Source organism: Seriola lalandi, unplaced genomic scaffold (genome assembly GCF_002814215.2).
Source record: "Seriola lalandi dorsalis isolate HSWRI2012SDOR001 ecotype SW California unplaced genomic scaffold, Sedor1 jcf7180002054257, whole genome shotgun sequence".
NCBI lineage: Eukaryota > Metazoa > Chordata > Actinopteri > Carangiformes > Carangidae > Seriola > Seriola lalandi.
Window position 1 is genome coordinate 608,340 of NW_019524810.1, and position 16,340 is coordinate 624,679.

The following is a 16,340-nucleotide window of genomic DNA, read 5'->3' on the forward strand; positions in this document are numbered from 1 at the left end:
ATGAATTTCTTACTAAGCAGACACATTTATTTAGTCTACTGGTTTAGATATATGAAGATCAGCTCCATCTATATTTCTGAAAAAGGTCTTGAGAACCCAAGCAGTGAATGGACAACAATGTGCAATGGACAGCTGGTCTCAGCTGAATTATAACTACAAGTGTGACACCACCCACAGACTCATCATCTGCTCCCTTTGATTCCATCGCCTGGCTATGTCCATCCACTCAGCCTCTGCTTGTTAGTTGGACTTTTGATACTAATTATATTTTGTGTCATTGCCAAACGAGTAAATGTACTTTCTGTTCAATAATTACATTTGAATAATGTGGTTATCTCAGAAGCTAATTGCTTCAGCACTGATAATGACAATGGCCCTTCATTCAATCATAATTAGAGTTAACAAGATTTTACATGACTGAGAAATCTGATGCGTACATACAGAAAATTTTCCAATACATACTGGCAAATTATTCATTTTTGGCTTCTCATTTATATCAGCTGAGAAAAGATAAAATAAGAATGGTGTCATGCTGTTCAAAGTGAAAAAATCCCAACTAAAATGGAAAAGGGAATTATTATGAATATGACATAAAAAGCTAATTTTGCTGTTTTGTTTTTAAACTTGCATATGTGGATAGCTGTTCCATGTGGATTTTCCTGCCTGGATTTCTGAGACAGGCAACTGGGACACGACTCAAACCAAGCAGGGGATCACTAATAACTATGAGACTAAAAAGCCAAAAACAAAACAAAACAAAAAGCCAAAAAAACAAACAAACAAAAATATTGCTGTGGCATGATTAGCCATCAATAACATCACTTTAATTAAGCTCTATATGATAGGTAGGATTGTTTTGCAATATCTTTGAGTGGGCTGTGCATGTGATGTTAATACACATTTGTAGGAAGTGAAAAATGTTCTACTGCCGCAACATGTAGAGGAGAAGACATCAGTGTATAGAGGTCAAGGAGAGTTACATTGAAAAATGGGATACTGCAGGATCAGATCACTGACTACTCTCATACTCCTGGTGCTTTTAGGAATATCATGGGCCTGAAGCTTTTTCTCAAAAACTCTTTCCACCAACATTTCTCAATTGTCTTCTGAAAATAAGCCACAGAATTTCATTATCTTCAATGCGTATCTTATATTTTCCACAGCAATATGAAAAAGTCCAACAGGGTGGTCCACTCACCTCAGAGACAACTGCTAGGCCAAATGACTTCACTTTCCCTTCAATAAGTAAAACTACGCCCGAAAGTAACCAGCTTCACCTCATGTATACCCGACTCCCGTCAGCCTCTATCATCTGTCAGACGGACTCTCTCGTCCAACCTTAGGCGATGATGCTCACAGTGCTGCCTCTGCACACCCACTGGGCGGTTTTCTAGGAGCTTTTAAGGTGTGCTTTGTAACATGGGATATTAGCATTTGTTGGATACGTTTGGGTCCTGTTTTTGAGATGATATTACTGTTGATGATATAATTGTTTATATCTCAATTTGATTTCCTGATTTCCTATAACTGTGCCCGGTCAGCCCACAAAGCAAGATATTAAAACACTTTGTCAAACTAATGGAGGTTTAAAGCACACCAAAAGTGCACTGACCTAACTGGTTATTGTGCCATAAATTAAATCAGGCCAAGGGATTATTTTCTTATGACCTATGTATGATTGTGATTGTCAGTGCATGGGCTTCATGCAATAGCACCACTAATACTCTATATGGTGTTTGGCGCGCTGAAAATAGATTATTTGATGTATTGACCCCTGTCCAAAAGACCGCATAAACAATCTGGAAAAAGCAGATTTTTCTAAATCCTCTTAACTCATGGTGCCATCAAATGTAACAGGTTATAACCTTTAAATTTTATGAGGGACTTTATCCCGAGCAGTTATAAGCTATGCAAAAATAATTATGAGTAATCAAACTGTTTGAATGAAGATGTTGGCCTACATGCATATAGAGGTCATGGCTGGCTTTGTTTTACTTAGGGTTTTTTATATATTAGGCCATAGGCCTATATCTTCAGTCAGACTACTGTATGCCTTTATGTGCGAAAATTACTGGTCACCAAAGTTTTTATCATATCATCAAATCATACGATTGTTATACTTCGATATTACACGAATACAGCCTATGGTGCTTTAACATGTGCAGTTTTTCCTAATCTTTTAACAGTAAAATTAAAACTAAATCACGCATCATCTAAACCTAACAGCATTACTCTATCATTTTGGTTGTTTTCTTCATCTTCTTGTTTTCATGTATATATTACGACACTTCCAAGTGTACCTGAAAGCAGCATGCACTCATCATCGAGCCCTCTGCTGGATATGGCGGGTATAATCACCACGGTGCCCGTTGTCAAGAAACTGCGTCCCTGGTTGCTATCATGGAGGGACTGTACACAGACAGACTTGGTGAGACCGCTAGAAAAGTGTCAATGTAGACGGAGCGATTATTACTTTTTTTAAACGACCAAGGAGGCCGTCATTCTTCAGGAAAAGTTGCTGCGAACATTTTCTGTCTAAGTTTATCTTCGCCCTGAGCGATTTTATTGAGGGTTGATTGAGTTAACGTGGAGTACCGCTGACGTTAGCTAAAAAGAAACCAACAAGACAGGTTAGCAGCTAAGAGCTTTGCTGGGAGCTGAACCTGTATGTCTGCCCGGTGTCAGCGAGGACCAACAGCCTCGGAGGATGCAGGTTCTTCAGGACAACTTCTTGTACCACTCGTATCCTACAAACGTTTAGTTATTTATCCTGTAGTTATAGAAATGTGTATTAAACCAGTACACCTGTGTTAAGGCAAATGTAAATTAACCTAGGAATCACTATAATAAGGTTACATTAAGGTGAAACATATCCACACGCTGCCATTTAAAACTGCTCTCCTTAGCAGCTGACTCGTAGAAACTCGAGGTTTGGAGGTGATGGAGGCCTGGAAGATGAGAGACAACTTTTGGTTGAGGAGCAGAAATTATGCAAAGCCCGAGCTCGCAAGTTTTCCCAGGAAACCAACCTACGCCAGAAGTCAGTTATAGTGTCTAATAATTAGCCTATGCATTATTGTTTATATTTTAGCCCTAACAGATGTGTGTTTGTGTGTGCCATTTCAGGTCAAAGTACTGTCTGTATTTTGCAGCCCAAACCTGCACAGACAGCCAGTAAAGCATCTTCCATTTCTTCCTGGAAGTAGATGCAGTTTTCCTGCTTTATAGTATGCACCTCCTGGACAGACGACTTATGGTTCTGTCCTGGGCTTGGCACCTTTGAGGCAGTGATGGCGTTGACAGGATTTTGCAGTCTAGACCTGGAAATAGATCTGCTGGCCCAGAGGGTAACTGTGGGTCAGAGCAGTGACTGAAGTGTCACCTCTCTGACGACCAAAGCTGCTAAGTTCTGCCCTGTATGAGGCTGAAATCCCTTACAGATATTAATAACCCTCTAAATTTGTATTTCTAAAGTTATAAACGGGGGCTAAAAATGAGTGTCCCTGTTTTTAACTAAGAACTTGGTTAATATAAGCATGTGGATATGTGGAGGTCAGATATGTTGTGTAATATCAGAAACTGGTAATATCATAGACATATTTTGGTTTTACAGAGGCAGGTGACCATTATTTCTTAAACATAATGTTACAAGTTTAACAGCTTAACATGTCTGCACAAGAAAAAAAAACAACCTACAATTGGTGTTTGTTTGGTCTGTTTAAAGGAGGTAAATAAGCTATCCCTTTAACATTACAGACAGTGTGTCATGATTGAAAATGTTATGCACTGATCAAACTTGTACAGACTGTCAGAGTTTATGCAGCAATATTGAATTCTATTATCGTTTTTATAGATCACACTGATGCTGGCAACCAAAATAATGCAAAGTGCATAGTACATTATTGCCTTGATAATCTGAAATGCAAAATTTGGACATTAAATTAAAAATGACTTCTTGCACCGTGCTAAAGAAAAGGTTTTGATTGTCAATATTTGCTTGCCTCCCTCCGTGCCATAGTAATCAGAAACATGTTTGCAAATTTAATTTATGAGACCTAAAGTGACACCTCTTCATGTTGTGTGATTGTGTTTGCTGTATTAGTCTCAAATTTAATATCATATTATTTTTCAAAACGGTGGCGTTTCAAACTTTTCAGCTCCAATAAGAAGCGACCTAAAGTGACACCTCTTCATGTTGTGTGATTGTGTTTGCTGTATTAGTCTCAAATTTAATATCATATTATTTTTCAAAACGGTGGCGTTTCAAACTTTTCAGCTCCAATAAGAAGCGACCTAAAGTGACACCTCTTCATGTTGTGTGATTGTGTTTGCTGTATTAGTCTCAAATTTAATATCATATTATTTTTCAAAACGGTGGCGTTTCAAACTTTTCAGCTCCAATAAGAAGCGCTTATAAATCAAGATATTAGATACTACATATACAGTAATAAATATTCTGTTTATTTTTAATAGAAGTGAAGAACAGAAGTGTGTTAACTAAAAGCTTGAGCTACTTTTTGTTCTGGTTGTCAACACTGTTTTAAAATGTACACTGCTCTTGTTGTCAATGATTACCATTTTTGTCAATTCAAGAAAAAGAAAAAAACTTAGATGCTGAACTTGACTGACCCCGTTGGTGTTATTATTGGCTTACTCTGTGAACCCAGTAGTGAGTGGTAGCTTTAATTTATTAATGACTGTGTTGAAAACATATCTGGAGGAACAGACTCAGGTTTCTGAATATAAAACAAGGCTGGTCTAGATTTAATCAGTTAAAATGTGCCTCGGGTACATGCTCTGCTATTTTTCATGGCTCAGGGCCCTGGAGGAGAGACGGAAGCAGTGGGATGTGCAGGAACAGCGGCTGAGAGAGAACATCCTACAGCAACGCAGACAGCGAGTACAGGATGCAACTGAGCGCTTCCAAAGAGCCCATCTACCTCCTTCTCAGAGACGTAGACAATGTTAGTGATGTATCTTACATATAACTCTTAGAACTGAGAAATAACACACACAACAGTCCTGACACATTTCAATTTGTTTGTATGTTTTCCTTTATGGTGTTTTAGCTCTTAGAAGAAATGTCCCAAATATTGAAGATGCGCTTAGTCAACTTCAAGGCAGCTTGAGTTCTTACACCCGGCAGTCCTCTTTCTTGTGCAGCACCTCTAACATTAGCAGGTAAAAAGTCTGATTATTGATCATATCATTCTCATGTGTCCTACATATAAAAATAGCCCCATCACCACTCTGGATCAAATTCTCATTGTTTTGGTGATATTTTTGTCAGTGAATTTTGATTTGTAATATTAGAAATTAAAAAGGGTTCACATAAAATGTACCCTTTTTAATGGCTGGAGAAGTCACAAATTTTATTTATAGTTTTCTGTTTTCTCTTGAAGAAGCTGCACTCCCTCTCCCAAGCCTCCCACAGTTCCTAAATCCTCCCACCGCCAAGCACTCTCTGCTGTAGAGGCCTACACTAAACTGCTTCAGGAGCAGAGCATGACGTACTTCAAGAACAGTCAAGAAACTGGAAAGACACAAGAGAAGCTACAAGATCACAGTCCACGGGTATGTTTATTATTTCATTTGAATGTACAGGACATAAAATATTTTGCTGGCATCCTCACAAAGAGGTTTTATCTCACCTCTTGCTAGTGCTCTATGTTGTAAAATGTTGTTTTCTCTCACACAAACACCCCACTAATGCTGTAAGTCAATGGAGTGACCATTTCCTGCTGTTAAAAGATTACTTAGAAAAATACCTGTGCTAAACCAGACTGCAAGTGCTTGGCTACCATCTTCTTAAAGTTTAGAAGTTTTAAAATGGGCAGAAGTTGTTAAGGATGAGAGCAGTGTCTGCACTGGGCTTTTTGAAGAGAAGTCTGACTGTTCCTGTCTTAAAATAACCATGAACAAGTTCGGATGACAGAGAGTAGTTCATCAGAACTGAAATAAATGACAAGTTGAAGAAATTAAATCTTGAGCTGACACTTAATTTGTCATTGGAAATTTTAAGCAAACTGTGTTTTTGTGATCAGCCAGTCGTGTAGCATGTAGACACACTGTCACTAACTAGGAGTTCTCTCAATTCTGCATTTTAGTAGCTTTTGTACCATGTCAGTAATTTCACTTTAACTCTCATCAGCTTATAAAAAATTGATCTATTGATCAAAGATCCCCTGATATTTAATAACTTATTTTAAAAACTTTGCTTGAAGTGCTCTCAATATTTAATCTTACTTAACCATCTATCATCCAGTAGTTTTCTACACTTATATGGGTCTTCTTATATCTTGATAGAAGCTGTGTAATGTAACCATATGTTCCCACTGCAGGATGATATATTGATTCTGGGCACACTTTACAGTAATATGTATATTTGCATGTTAATGAGTAAAACAGGGGTTCAGATATTAATGTCTCCAATGTGGTGTTTGAGGAAAGAAATTTGAAATACTGAGTGCATTGATTATGTTAATCACCGAACATTTGAGCCACAACTATTTTTTATTTTTCTTAGTGATTATAATGTTGGGCAGGTCAAATACCTACAGTATTATTCTACACAAGTAGACCCCTAGGGTGCAGCAGTGTGACATTTCCTGAACCAGTAGCATACCTTTTTGCTGTCACAAGCTTTAGCACCCTCTGGTGAAATGTGTGTGTCAATAGTTGTCTCAAATTGTACTAACTGTAATAATCCCCTGATTGGATTTTGTGAAAAATTGCTGCCATACCTCCATCAATGACAGACAGCACAGGGCAGCATAGTGTGGGGCTTGATATGCTTGAATGATATTCTATTCTCTCACATAATCCAAAAAAAAAAATTAAGTTTATTTATAAAGCACATTTCAAACAACGAGAGTTGACCGAAGTGCTGTACAATAAAATACGAAGAAATAGCAAGAACATTTGAGATGACTTAAAAAACATTTCCCATAGGCATTAACAGACAGGGAAGAGTTTGAAATATAAAACACAGAAGGCTACAAGTGAAAAATAAAACCTTAAGGACACTCAAAAGCCTGAGAAAACATGTGAGTTTTCAGTTTAGCCTTAAAAGTGGCCATGGCAGAGAAACACACAATTAAAAGAGGTAAACTGTTCCAAAGCTTTGGAGCAGCTAAAGCAAAGGCAAGATCACCTTTCCCTCTAAGCCTTGACCAAGGGACAGCGAGGAGCAGCTGGTCTGAGGATCTGTGAGATATGGGGATGGAAAGAAGCCAGAGGTAGTTAGAGATGTACTGGGGCGCCAGACCATGTAGAGCTTTAAAAACAAATAAAAGAACCTTAAATTAAATTTGATACTTGACTGGTAGCCAGTACAGGGATGCAAGTACAGGTGAAAAGCTGTCTCTCTTCTGGGTACCAGTTGGCAGTGTAGCAGCAGCATTCTGCACCAGCTTCAAGTCATAAAAACTTACATGTCTGGACTGGACCCACCACAACACTTCAGAAATACAGATATCTTTATGAAACAACACATTTCTTATTGGAAAATCTGTAAAATGCCCTTCTTACCCCTGACCTGTGTATATAACACGCATACTGATCCAACTCCATTCCAAATCTTCTTTCTTTTCGCTTTTGTACTATCCCAGCTTTGTTACTATCCGCAACTATTGTGTGAGATGTGATTTAATATGACCCAAGAAAGTGGAGTGGGATCTCATGGCCAGCAAGCAGACCAGTCTGAAACCTGCAATTGATCAGGATGGTTTTCTAGTAGTTGTGGGCTGATATTTGATAATATTGAATATTGCAATATTTCCTGCCATATGTGATATATGTGATATTTGGACTGGACTGCAGTGAGATACTAAGTTTAGGATATTGCCTATTTTCTAGTTGTTGACCGTTTTACAATAATAATTTATGTACCCATGAACTATAGCTCAGCAAATGTACAAAACACCTACATAATCACATTTAATCGTTTCTGTCTTCAGGTGACAGAATTTTCATCATGAGCTTAAATGCTCCTGCACAGTTTGGGTGTGCTTATCATCAATAAAAATTAATTTTTTGGGAGAAATATATTTATATATTAAATATATTAACTTATTTCATTGAGTTCTTATCACATTTGAGACAATATAAATCGTATTATTATTTGTTATTCCTCACCTCTCTTTCTTTTCAGAACAGCCACGTGTCTGATTGCTGTATTTCTGAAAGCCTTTCAAGTAAGGACAGTTTGGACAATGAGGACCCCAGCCACAGTAAAAATAATTCCTATTCATTATTCTTGCTTGACTCAGAGAAGCCACATCTAAACCTGAGAAAGCAAAATGATTTGTTTCCAACATCAGACCTAACTTCGTCAGCAATGCTGCTTCTTGGTGATAACTTGACCCAATCGCGAAAACTTCCCGAGTTTAAGCAGAAAAAGCAAGAGGACACTGAAAGGCCTAACCATAAGATGCACATTTCTAAAGCTTCTTGGGGGTTCACATCTGAGCAGACGCCTAAAACAGAAACCCAACCTGCTCTGCACAACTGCAACTTATTAACTTTTTGTGAAATTATTAGTTCAGACCCAGAGCACTTTGAGCTAACCTCCCCACAAAACAGTCCCAATGACAACATCATTGTTACAAATAGAGTTACTATGGACAGCACAGCACTTGAGTCTTCATGTCCGAAACAAGAGTCTCTGTTGGATCTCAGACAGCAGAGGGTCCATGATGACAGACAATTAAAACAGCCATCAGCTACAGAGATTCTTTTTCCTGCCAAAAATGGCAATAGTAAAGACATTTTGTTTGGGTCTCCCCCAAAGCCAAATATTTTCCTGAATGATAGCCCAACAGATAATGTCTCACAAGAAGGGACTCTTCAGCAAACAGGAAAAGAAAACCACTATCCATCATCCCAGAAAGAGCCTAGTGCTTCCATAAACAACCTCAATAAGGTTTCAAACTCAGAGCCCAAAACAGAGAAGCCCATTAATACAGCATTGGTGCAGCACACATGCTTGTCTAACATTCAGTCAGATACTCTTAAATGCCTTAGGTGTCCTGAGGAGGAAGTACAAAAGTTGCCCGTTTCAGTGGGGGCATCTCATTCAGTATGTGAAGTCAGATTCATTAAAGGAATTCTTAAAAAGCAGTCCAAATATATGTCAGGAGATACTACATGTGTATATGGTTCAGGGCATTTGATTTTTGCAAAACAAGTAGCTTTAGCAATCAGAGATAGTGTTGAATTGACAAGGGTGAAGACAAAGGACATGGAGAACAACAACACTATCAAAAAGAAGCTGCGCTGGTTTGACGAGGTACATGTGGGAAAAGAGGACAAAGCACAGAACATAATGAAACAGATGAAAGGCAAGTCTTCCAATGTTTCTCAGTCAAAGAAAAACCCAGAAGACCACCAGCTAAGTCTCACTACAGTCTCAGGGGCTTCCAAGCCTGGACCCAGCATGACCCCTCCAGCTTCCACTGGTTATCACTTTACAAAGCAAGCGTGGGCAGATGTTGGGGTTCAAGTCAGCTTACCCCAGGAACGAGCAGACGAGGTCAAGGTGCCGCGGGGCAGCACCAGGGCCGGTGGCCCCAAGGTCCCTTGGAGAGAGCGCTCTGCCAGAGTTGGAGTGGGTCCTGTTTCCTCGCGGACTAGAAAGGGCACCGTCATACGACCTCAATCTGCCACAGAGGTGAATCAGATTGCCAAAACCCAAGGGAAGATCATGGTGCCCTGCCCACCTCCTAGGATAGAATCGGTGGAAGAAAGGACGGCATATATCGCTAAGACTCCATATGGCATGGATCATGCTAGTGTCAACTGTAAACAAGCTCCAGCCCTAGAGCAGGCCCTGCACAAGGACACCTCAGAAGGCTTTTTCTCACCATACACACATCATCTAATCAGAACAGATAGTACTGTCATGTACACACCACTACCGCCCTCGTACACATGCCCTGTCTCCGAGGGCAACAGGAAGGGTACACTCAGTTCAAGTCATCAGGAGACTCATGGCTGCGGTAGAAGAAGAGGGATGGTGTTCAATGAAAAAGGCCTGTGTTTAGATTGCACCCCCACGGATGAGGAGATCTCACAGCTTTGGCACGGTGTCCGCAGCGCCTTAGCCACCAAGGACGGTAATGTATATTTTGGCTGACAGCCCCTCACACAGCTTAGGCTTGGTTTGTGTGTCTGCAGAGATTTGCATGCAGTTTCTCTCAAGCCTATTTGTCTCTACTCATTAGCTATAAAACTTCAAGTTTCAAGTTAACAATGTGAATATTAGCTACAGTACTGCACACTGATCCCCTTTGTACTTTATCCTTAACATACAATTACAAACTCAATGAGCCTTTGAATCTGTCCTTTTGTCTCTAACTGTCTTCACATATAATCACATTGAAGGAAAATCTAGTGAATGAGCTGCGTGGTGTTTGTGTGACTGCCAATTTGCAAATCTACTCATATAATAACTGACATAGTGTTCTTTTTGCGTCATCTCATGTTTTTATATTGGAAAGTTAGTGGGCTTGAAGTGTTTATTACTTATCTAGAGAAAAGGAAGCCAGTAATATCTGTGAAAGTGGACTTAGTCGACCCTAAAACCTGTTTCACAATGACCTGTTGTCTGCCTTGCCTGGAGCCCATGCCAATCCGCCCCATGTTTCCATCAACGGCTATAGTGTTGTTGTTGTTTCCTCCTTCTACTGGTGAAATCAAACAATGGCTCTGAACCATATTTTTCCACTGTATCACTCTGTACTGTTAATACTTTTAACATAATTACTTACTTAATTTAAGCTTCTACATACATTTGGACACTATTATTTAAAACAGCACAGCTGAACAGATCCAGGTTGAACTGCATAATATAGACAAACTCATTTTTTGCTTGCTTTTAGCAGGACAAAACAGAAAGCCCCAACAAAAGCGAGAACAGTAACAACAACTACAGTACAATGTTATTAAGTGGGATCTTTTCCTGCACATTGTATTTTAGGTCACAAACTCATCTACTTTGTTGGCTTTCAGGTCTGCTTTCTCAATTTCACTGACCTTGGAGTCAGCGATGTGTATCTCCTCAATATAACAGCCATTTTTTAATGTATTTGTTTTGCTCCATTTATTCACTTTGTTTAGAAAAATGCTACATATATTCAGTTCTTATTCACAAGTGTAGCATTATCTGTCATAATTTTCAGTGAACTGGAAACTATTTTGTTATTCATCCTCTTTAAAGGATTTTACTGGGGCCTGGACTCACCACATACTAGTTAACATCATCATTTATATTGATGTAGATATTTTTTTATGTTATTTTAATGATTCCAGCGAATACATCTTCTTTCAGCAAAAACAATGCTCAGAAGACAGGCCCTGGAGAGTGGGCGAGCTGTAAGGAAACACTGCATGGAGCAGAGCAGGCAGTCTTCTGGCTCAGGGAATAGACGGCTTCCTCAGCCCTCTCAGGTATATGCATGCAGTTGCCCTGTGGGGAGGAAGATTGTGAATAATTGCTAAAGATCAGTAAATGGGTGTGTTTGAACTTGTTGAATCAGTTGTGCAGTCCCTTTCATGCTGTCCTTAGTGTTAGTAAAACTGACAAGATGCCACTATTTATGAATCTCAAGACAAGATTTTCCGGATGGACTGAAGCAGGCATTGTTCTGCAAAAAATAAGCATTGATGCATAACCTTTTTGTTTACAACTTGCTCTACCTGTTATTGTGATTTTGCCTGTCACCTAGAAAATTTGCATAAACATAAATATTGTGTAAGGTTAACCTAATCCTGACATAACACATCCTTTTTGTTTTGTGCAGCCAACGAAACAGCCCACAGAGCCAATCAGAATGTTTTCCAATACTTGCAACGTGGCCTTTACAGATGAAGGTATTGTGTTCACTGTATATCTACATTTATGCTTCTATAAAAGTTAAAACAAACTGAATTTCTATAAGTGTTACAAAATGTCTGCCTGTCAAGTTCAATATTTCATAAAACATCTCTCCTGCATGTATATCATACATAAAGTTCATAGAGAAAATGTGAAAGTAGAGTTAATGTTCTGAGACAATACCATGCTTAATAATTTCAGCAGTGCAACAAGGACATCAGGAATTTAGAACGACATCAGTGCAGCTGTATTTTACATATAAATGCATAAAACCCAACTAAAGTAAAGTTGAAACAGGTGAGAATGCCTTTGATCTGACTTTGCCTGTGCTCTCAGCATTGGAAAGTGCAGCCCAGTTACACCTGGCTGAAGTACATACTGAAGGCCTACTGGAAGAAAGAGATATTGTAGCTGCCATGGAAACAGCCCAAACACAGGGTCCAGGAACGGTGCTGCAGCACAGCCAACAGCAGGGACTCACCAGCATTTCCTTTGAAGAGCAGAAAATCCTACTCTCTCTGGACAGACTTAACCACCAGCTGCACTGTAAGCACTTTTTAAAGGTTGTTTGCAATAAGCCATAAGTGATCAACTCTGGCCTAATGCAAAGTGTTGTTATTGTTGTCATTTCAATGCAAGATAACCACTCCTGTCTATTACTATTTATAGGTGTGCGAGAACATGTAGCTGGCAAAACTGGCACACGAGGCCTCGTACTTATTGATGCACCTTCTGTAAGTATGAATTTCTCAGGGATACATTGCTTGCCTCAACACATAATGTGATTTTGTTTGACATGTTTTATTCCTTATTTTCTTCAGACAAAAGAAATTAAAGTCACAAACCATCTCAAGCACCGTGCGTCTTCAGCTAACTACCGCTCTCGATACCTGAAGAAATTCTGACTTAAAGCATGTGAGGTCCACAGTGGCCTTCACTCCCATCAGTGCATTATATCTTGCGTCATACTGTGTAACTAAGCACTTTATTACCCTGTAAAATGGATTTAGTCTTTTTTAAAACTAAATGTGCCTATTGGAATATCTTCTAAACCTAAAAGACCAGCCACAATGGACTGTAGAAATAAAGCAAAATGAGACCCGTTTCAAGGTTGTTGTGTGGAAATTAGTTTTGTATTTTTTTGATCTGCCTAGGCAAGAACACACTTAAAACTTACTTTAGCTTTTGCTAAGCCACTTACTATTAAGCAATCAAATTCTAAGTGCCTTTCATACTGGCTTCAATTTGTTTTATTTCACAAATGCAAATAGTCCATTCTTAAAATTGACACATGACAAGACATTACTGCAAAGTATACACAGTAAATTAGGATTAATTAAGATTAAAATTTATTTTTCAAAGCTGTGTCATTCTGTATTTATTTTATATAGTAAAATTATAATTTGATGGAAACTCTTTTGTGACCATATTGGCAAGTGAACTGAATAAAGCTTGTTGTCAGTGTACTGATAAACCGACTGGGTGCAGTGTGTTCAGCAGTATCATTACTTCCTCAGCCATACATAGCACAGTCAATAATTGGACTGAGGACCTGAAATAGTTTATGAAGAGAGGTGTTGCAACGTTGAAGGTGTGTTTGTCTGTCTTTGATGGCTGCAGAAAGGATGATTATGTCTTGTGCACTAGACTCAACCTACTGGCTCAACAAGGTGAGCTGCCACAGAGTTTCCAGCCTTCTGCTGCAGTTACATCTAACCTGAACTTTACTCTAGCTTTAAGTCCTATTTCATCAGTAGACTATAGACTATATTTATTTAATTTGCATTCTCAGCTACTGCATTGTGTATGTGTGAAATAAGATAGTTATTAATTAAATGTTTCTCTGTCTCCCTTGCCAGAAAATGGGTGCATCAGGGAGAAAATAGCTATAGGGATTAATGATGTGAATTCAGTTGCCCCTCCTTCACCAGCATGTCTGGTTTTGCCCTTCAGTCAGCCTGCTAGGACTTGCTTCAAGAGGTGGAGGAAGCCAAAGCTCATTTGAAGTGTCAGATTCCCAACGGTGATGAAACTTTTTTTGGTTTAACTGCAGGTTTTTTGTTCTTTGCATGCATTAATTCTTAAATGTTTCAACAAGGAGCTGTAAACAATGATGTGGCTGTGTTGTCTCGCTGCCATGTAGAGTCATGCATCACCTCCTTGTTATGTTTCACCAAAACAGCAAACAATATGTTCAGCTTTGATTCTGCCTGCAGCAGCAGATTGGCAGAAGACGGGTTGTGTGCAAAGAGATTCTCCACTCTTGTTATTTGAGACAGGACATTGATGTCACTTTAAATCCAATGCTCATTAGGTGGTAAGAGGAAAAAAAAACACTGACATTTTATCTGAATAGTTCAGTGCTGACTTTTTACATATTAAACTGTTACTGAATTAAATATATTTTCAGTAGAAACAACCAGCACAGCCAAATGACTAGGCCTCATCTCCACCTTTCTTTTCATCAAGTGAATTTCACCTCAGTGTACTGTACTTGTATAAAAGAACAGTATTAACAAAGTCAAAACACCCCTTCACTTTCATTGGTGAATGGATAAATCTGAATGCACATGCACAAATGAACAAAGCAGCAAAATCATGTACAGTAAGCGTCCATCTGTGCAAACTCTCTGCACAACATTGACCAAACTCTTACTCAATATTCCACTGCAGGTTTACTCTGAAATCTGTTCCCTTTGGCCTACTGTCGTTAATGTTCAGAGTCATTATACCACACAATGGTGAGCTTAATGACATTTAAGCCTTTGCCAGCACAACACCCAGAAACTCGACAAGAAAGGGCAAGAGTGCTGAAAATAAGGGAAGACGTTTCCACAGATGCAAGTTCAAGCTTGTATTTTGGTCTGTTGTGAAGCTTAATCTCACAAGTCTTTTGTCATATTTTGTTACAGTTCATTTAACATGCAATGAATGGGTGTCTGGTGTGGCTCATGCTCTGGAATACTGAGTAATTACAAGGATGCGTGTAAACACATTAAAACTGACTGGACAGGTTGCAGCTGTGCTCAGCAATATTGCATATGAAGACAAAATATTGATATGAGCTGTTTGGATCACAGCAGGTTTAACTGAGGTAAAAATGGGTGAAAGAAAAGCAAGATTTTAAGCATAAAATTGAAAATTTATAGATAATAAAAATACTAAAAGCTACTAAAAGTAACTTATTTCCTACATATTGTACTTGATAAATTCATTTTCAAGGGAAGGTGGACAGGAAGGTGCATGTGAGGGAGAGAGAGAGCGTGTGTGTGTGTGTGTGTGTGTGTGTGTGTGTGTGTGTGTGTGTGTGTGTGTTTGTGAGAGAGACACAAAGTTTGCTTGGGTTTATTATGATGCCCCATGGATTGTATGTACCCATTAGACACTATAGGGGGCACTCAAGCTCCCATCTGCCCATCTGCCTGTAGCAACACCGTGCGTCACTAAATCCGATAATAACACGAGACCAAAGCAGGACAACTGGTACAGCCGCGCTGCGTTTCAGGAGTGCAGGGTGACAATAGAGCCCAGCAAATCGTTTCTGCTGATATCCCGCAGCATCCAGTCAAAGCGCAGTGAGACTGAGTCGCTTCAGAGGGATGAAGAGATGTTGACCAAAAGTGACCAAGCTCTGCTAAGTGGGTGGTCCCTTCAGGGCTGCCGGGACACTGCAGTCCAGCTCTTTAATGTGTCTGACTGCGTTACAATGATGTGAAAATGACCACTTTCATCCGAATAATGGACATCTCTTGACTGGAAGCATGTGTGCACACAGTGCTTCATTCATACTCCAAAATATGTGGGTTTATAGTACAGTCATTAAGGAGGCCAATTGCTATACATTTCTTAGAAAACGTATGGATCATAATAACTTCTTAAAGCGCCTGAATGGACACAACATAGCAGGACAGGAATATTAAAGTGATACAGGAATAGAATAAATGAAACGAATGAAGAACAATAGTTTTTAAAACTCGTGATGATGAATGCCACAATACCAGGACGTCATTTTATCAAACCTGTTGCATGCTGTGTATTTTACAGTTTTATTTTGCCTATTATTATTATTTTGCATGTTACATGTTTTAAAGTTGCCGAAGTTTTGACATTAAATAAAGAATAAACATAACTTGAACAAATAGCCTAACAGTAAATGAACAAACTAAACTTGAGACGTGCATCTGTTTAGAAACATGAGCATGTAGGCTATGTGACTGACAGAGCGAAGCTCTTTAATCTGTTCATCGAGGCTTTACAGTGTCTGCGGGTATTTAATAGGGCTTCATAATCATTCATTCAGTGGATGTATGGGAAAAAGGCTTGAAACAGAGCCTCTGTATCCAAAGAGACTGGATCTTGACAAAATGATTTCTCAATGGAAGAGGGGCCTCATTAGCATAACAATTGTGGGAACTGCATGGATCTACTTTTTCATGAGCACTGTAAAAACAAAAAAAAAAAGAGA

General features: G+C 39.0%; 1 protein-coding gene across 1 annotated transcript; it reads left to right on the top strand.

Annotated features, from left to right (window-relative positions):
- The first annotated feature begins 2,311 nt into the window (after positions 1–2,311).
- cep126 (centrosomal protein 126) lies at positions 2,312–12,979 on the top strand. The gene is made up of 11 exons (XM_087173607.1): positions 2,312–2,428; positions 2,907–3,040; positions 4,819–4,964; positions 5,070–5,181; positions 5,403–5,574; positions 8,153–10,115; positions 11,330–11,448; positions 11,802–11,871; positions 12,212–12,421; positions 12,545–12,609; positions 12,697–12,979. Exons 1-11 carry the CDS (start codon positions 2,312–2,314, stop codon positions 12,778–12,780), a joined length of 3,192 nt encoding a protein of 1,063 aa, XP_087029733.1. The 3' UTR covers positions 12,781–12,979.
- The last annotated feature ends 3,361 nt before the right edge of the window (positions 12,980–16,340 follow it).

Excerpts from the sequence above, each read along its gene's own strand:
- cep126 (XM_087173607.1), top strand. The coding sequence starts at position 2,312 with ATGCACTCATCATCGAGCCCTCTGCTGGATATGGCGGGTATAATCACC. Across the intron at positions 4,965-5,069 it reads TTCTCAGAGACGTAGACAAT|CTCTTAGAAGAAATGTCCCA; the intron begins GTTAGTGATGTA and ends ATGGTGTTTTAG. Across the intron at positions 10,116-11,329 it reads CGCCTTAGCCACCAAGGACG|CAAAAACAATGCTCAGAAGA; the intron begins GTAATGTATATT and ends ATCTTCTTTCAG.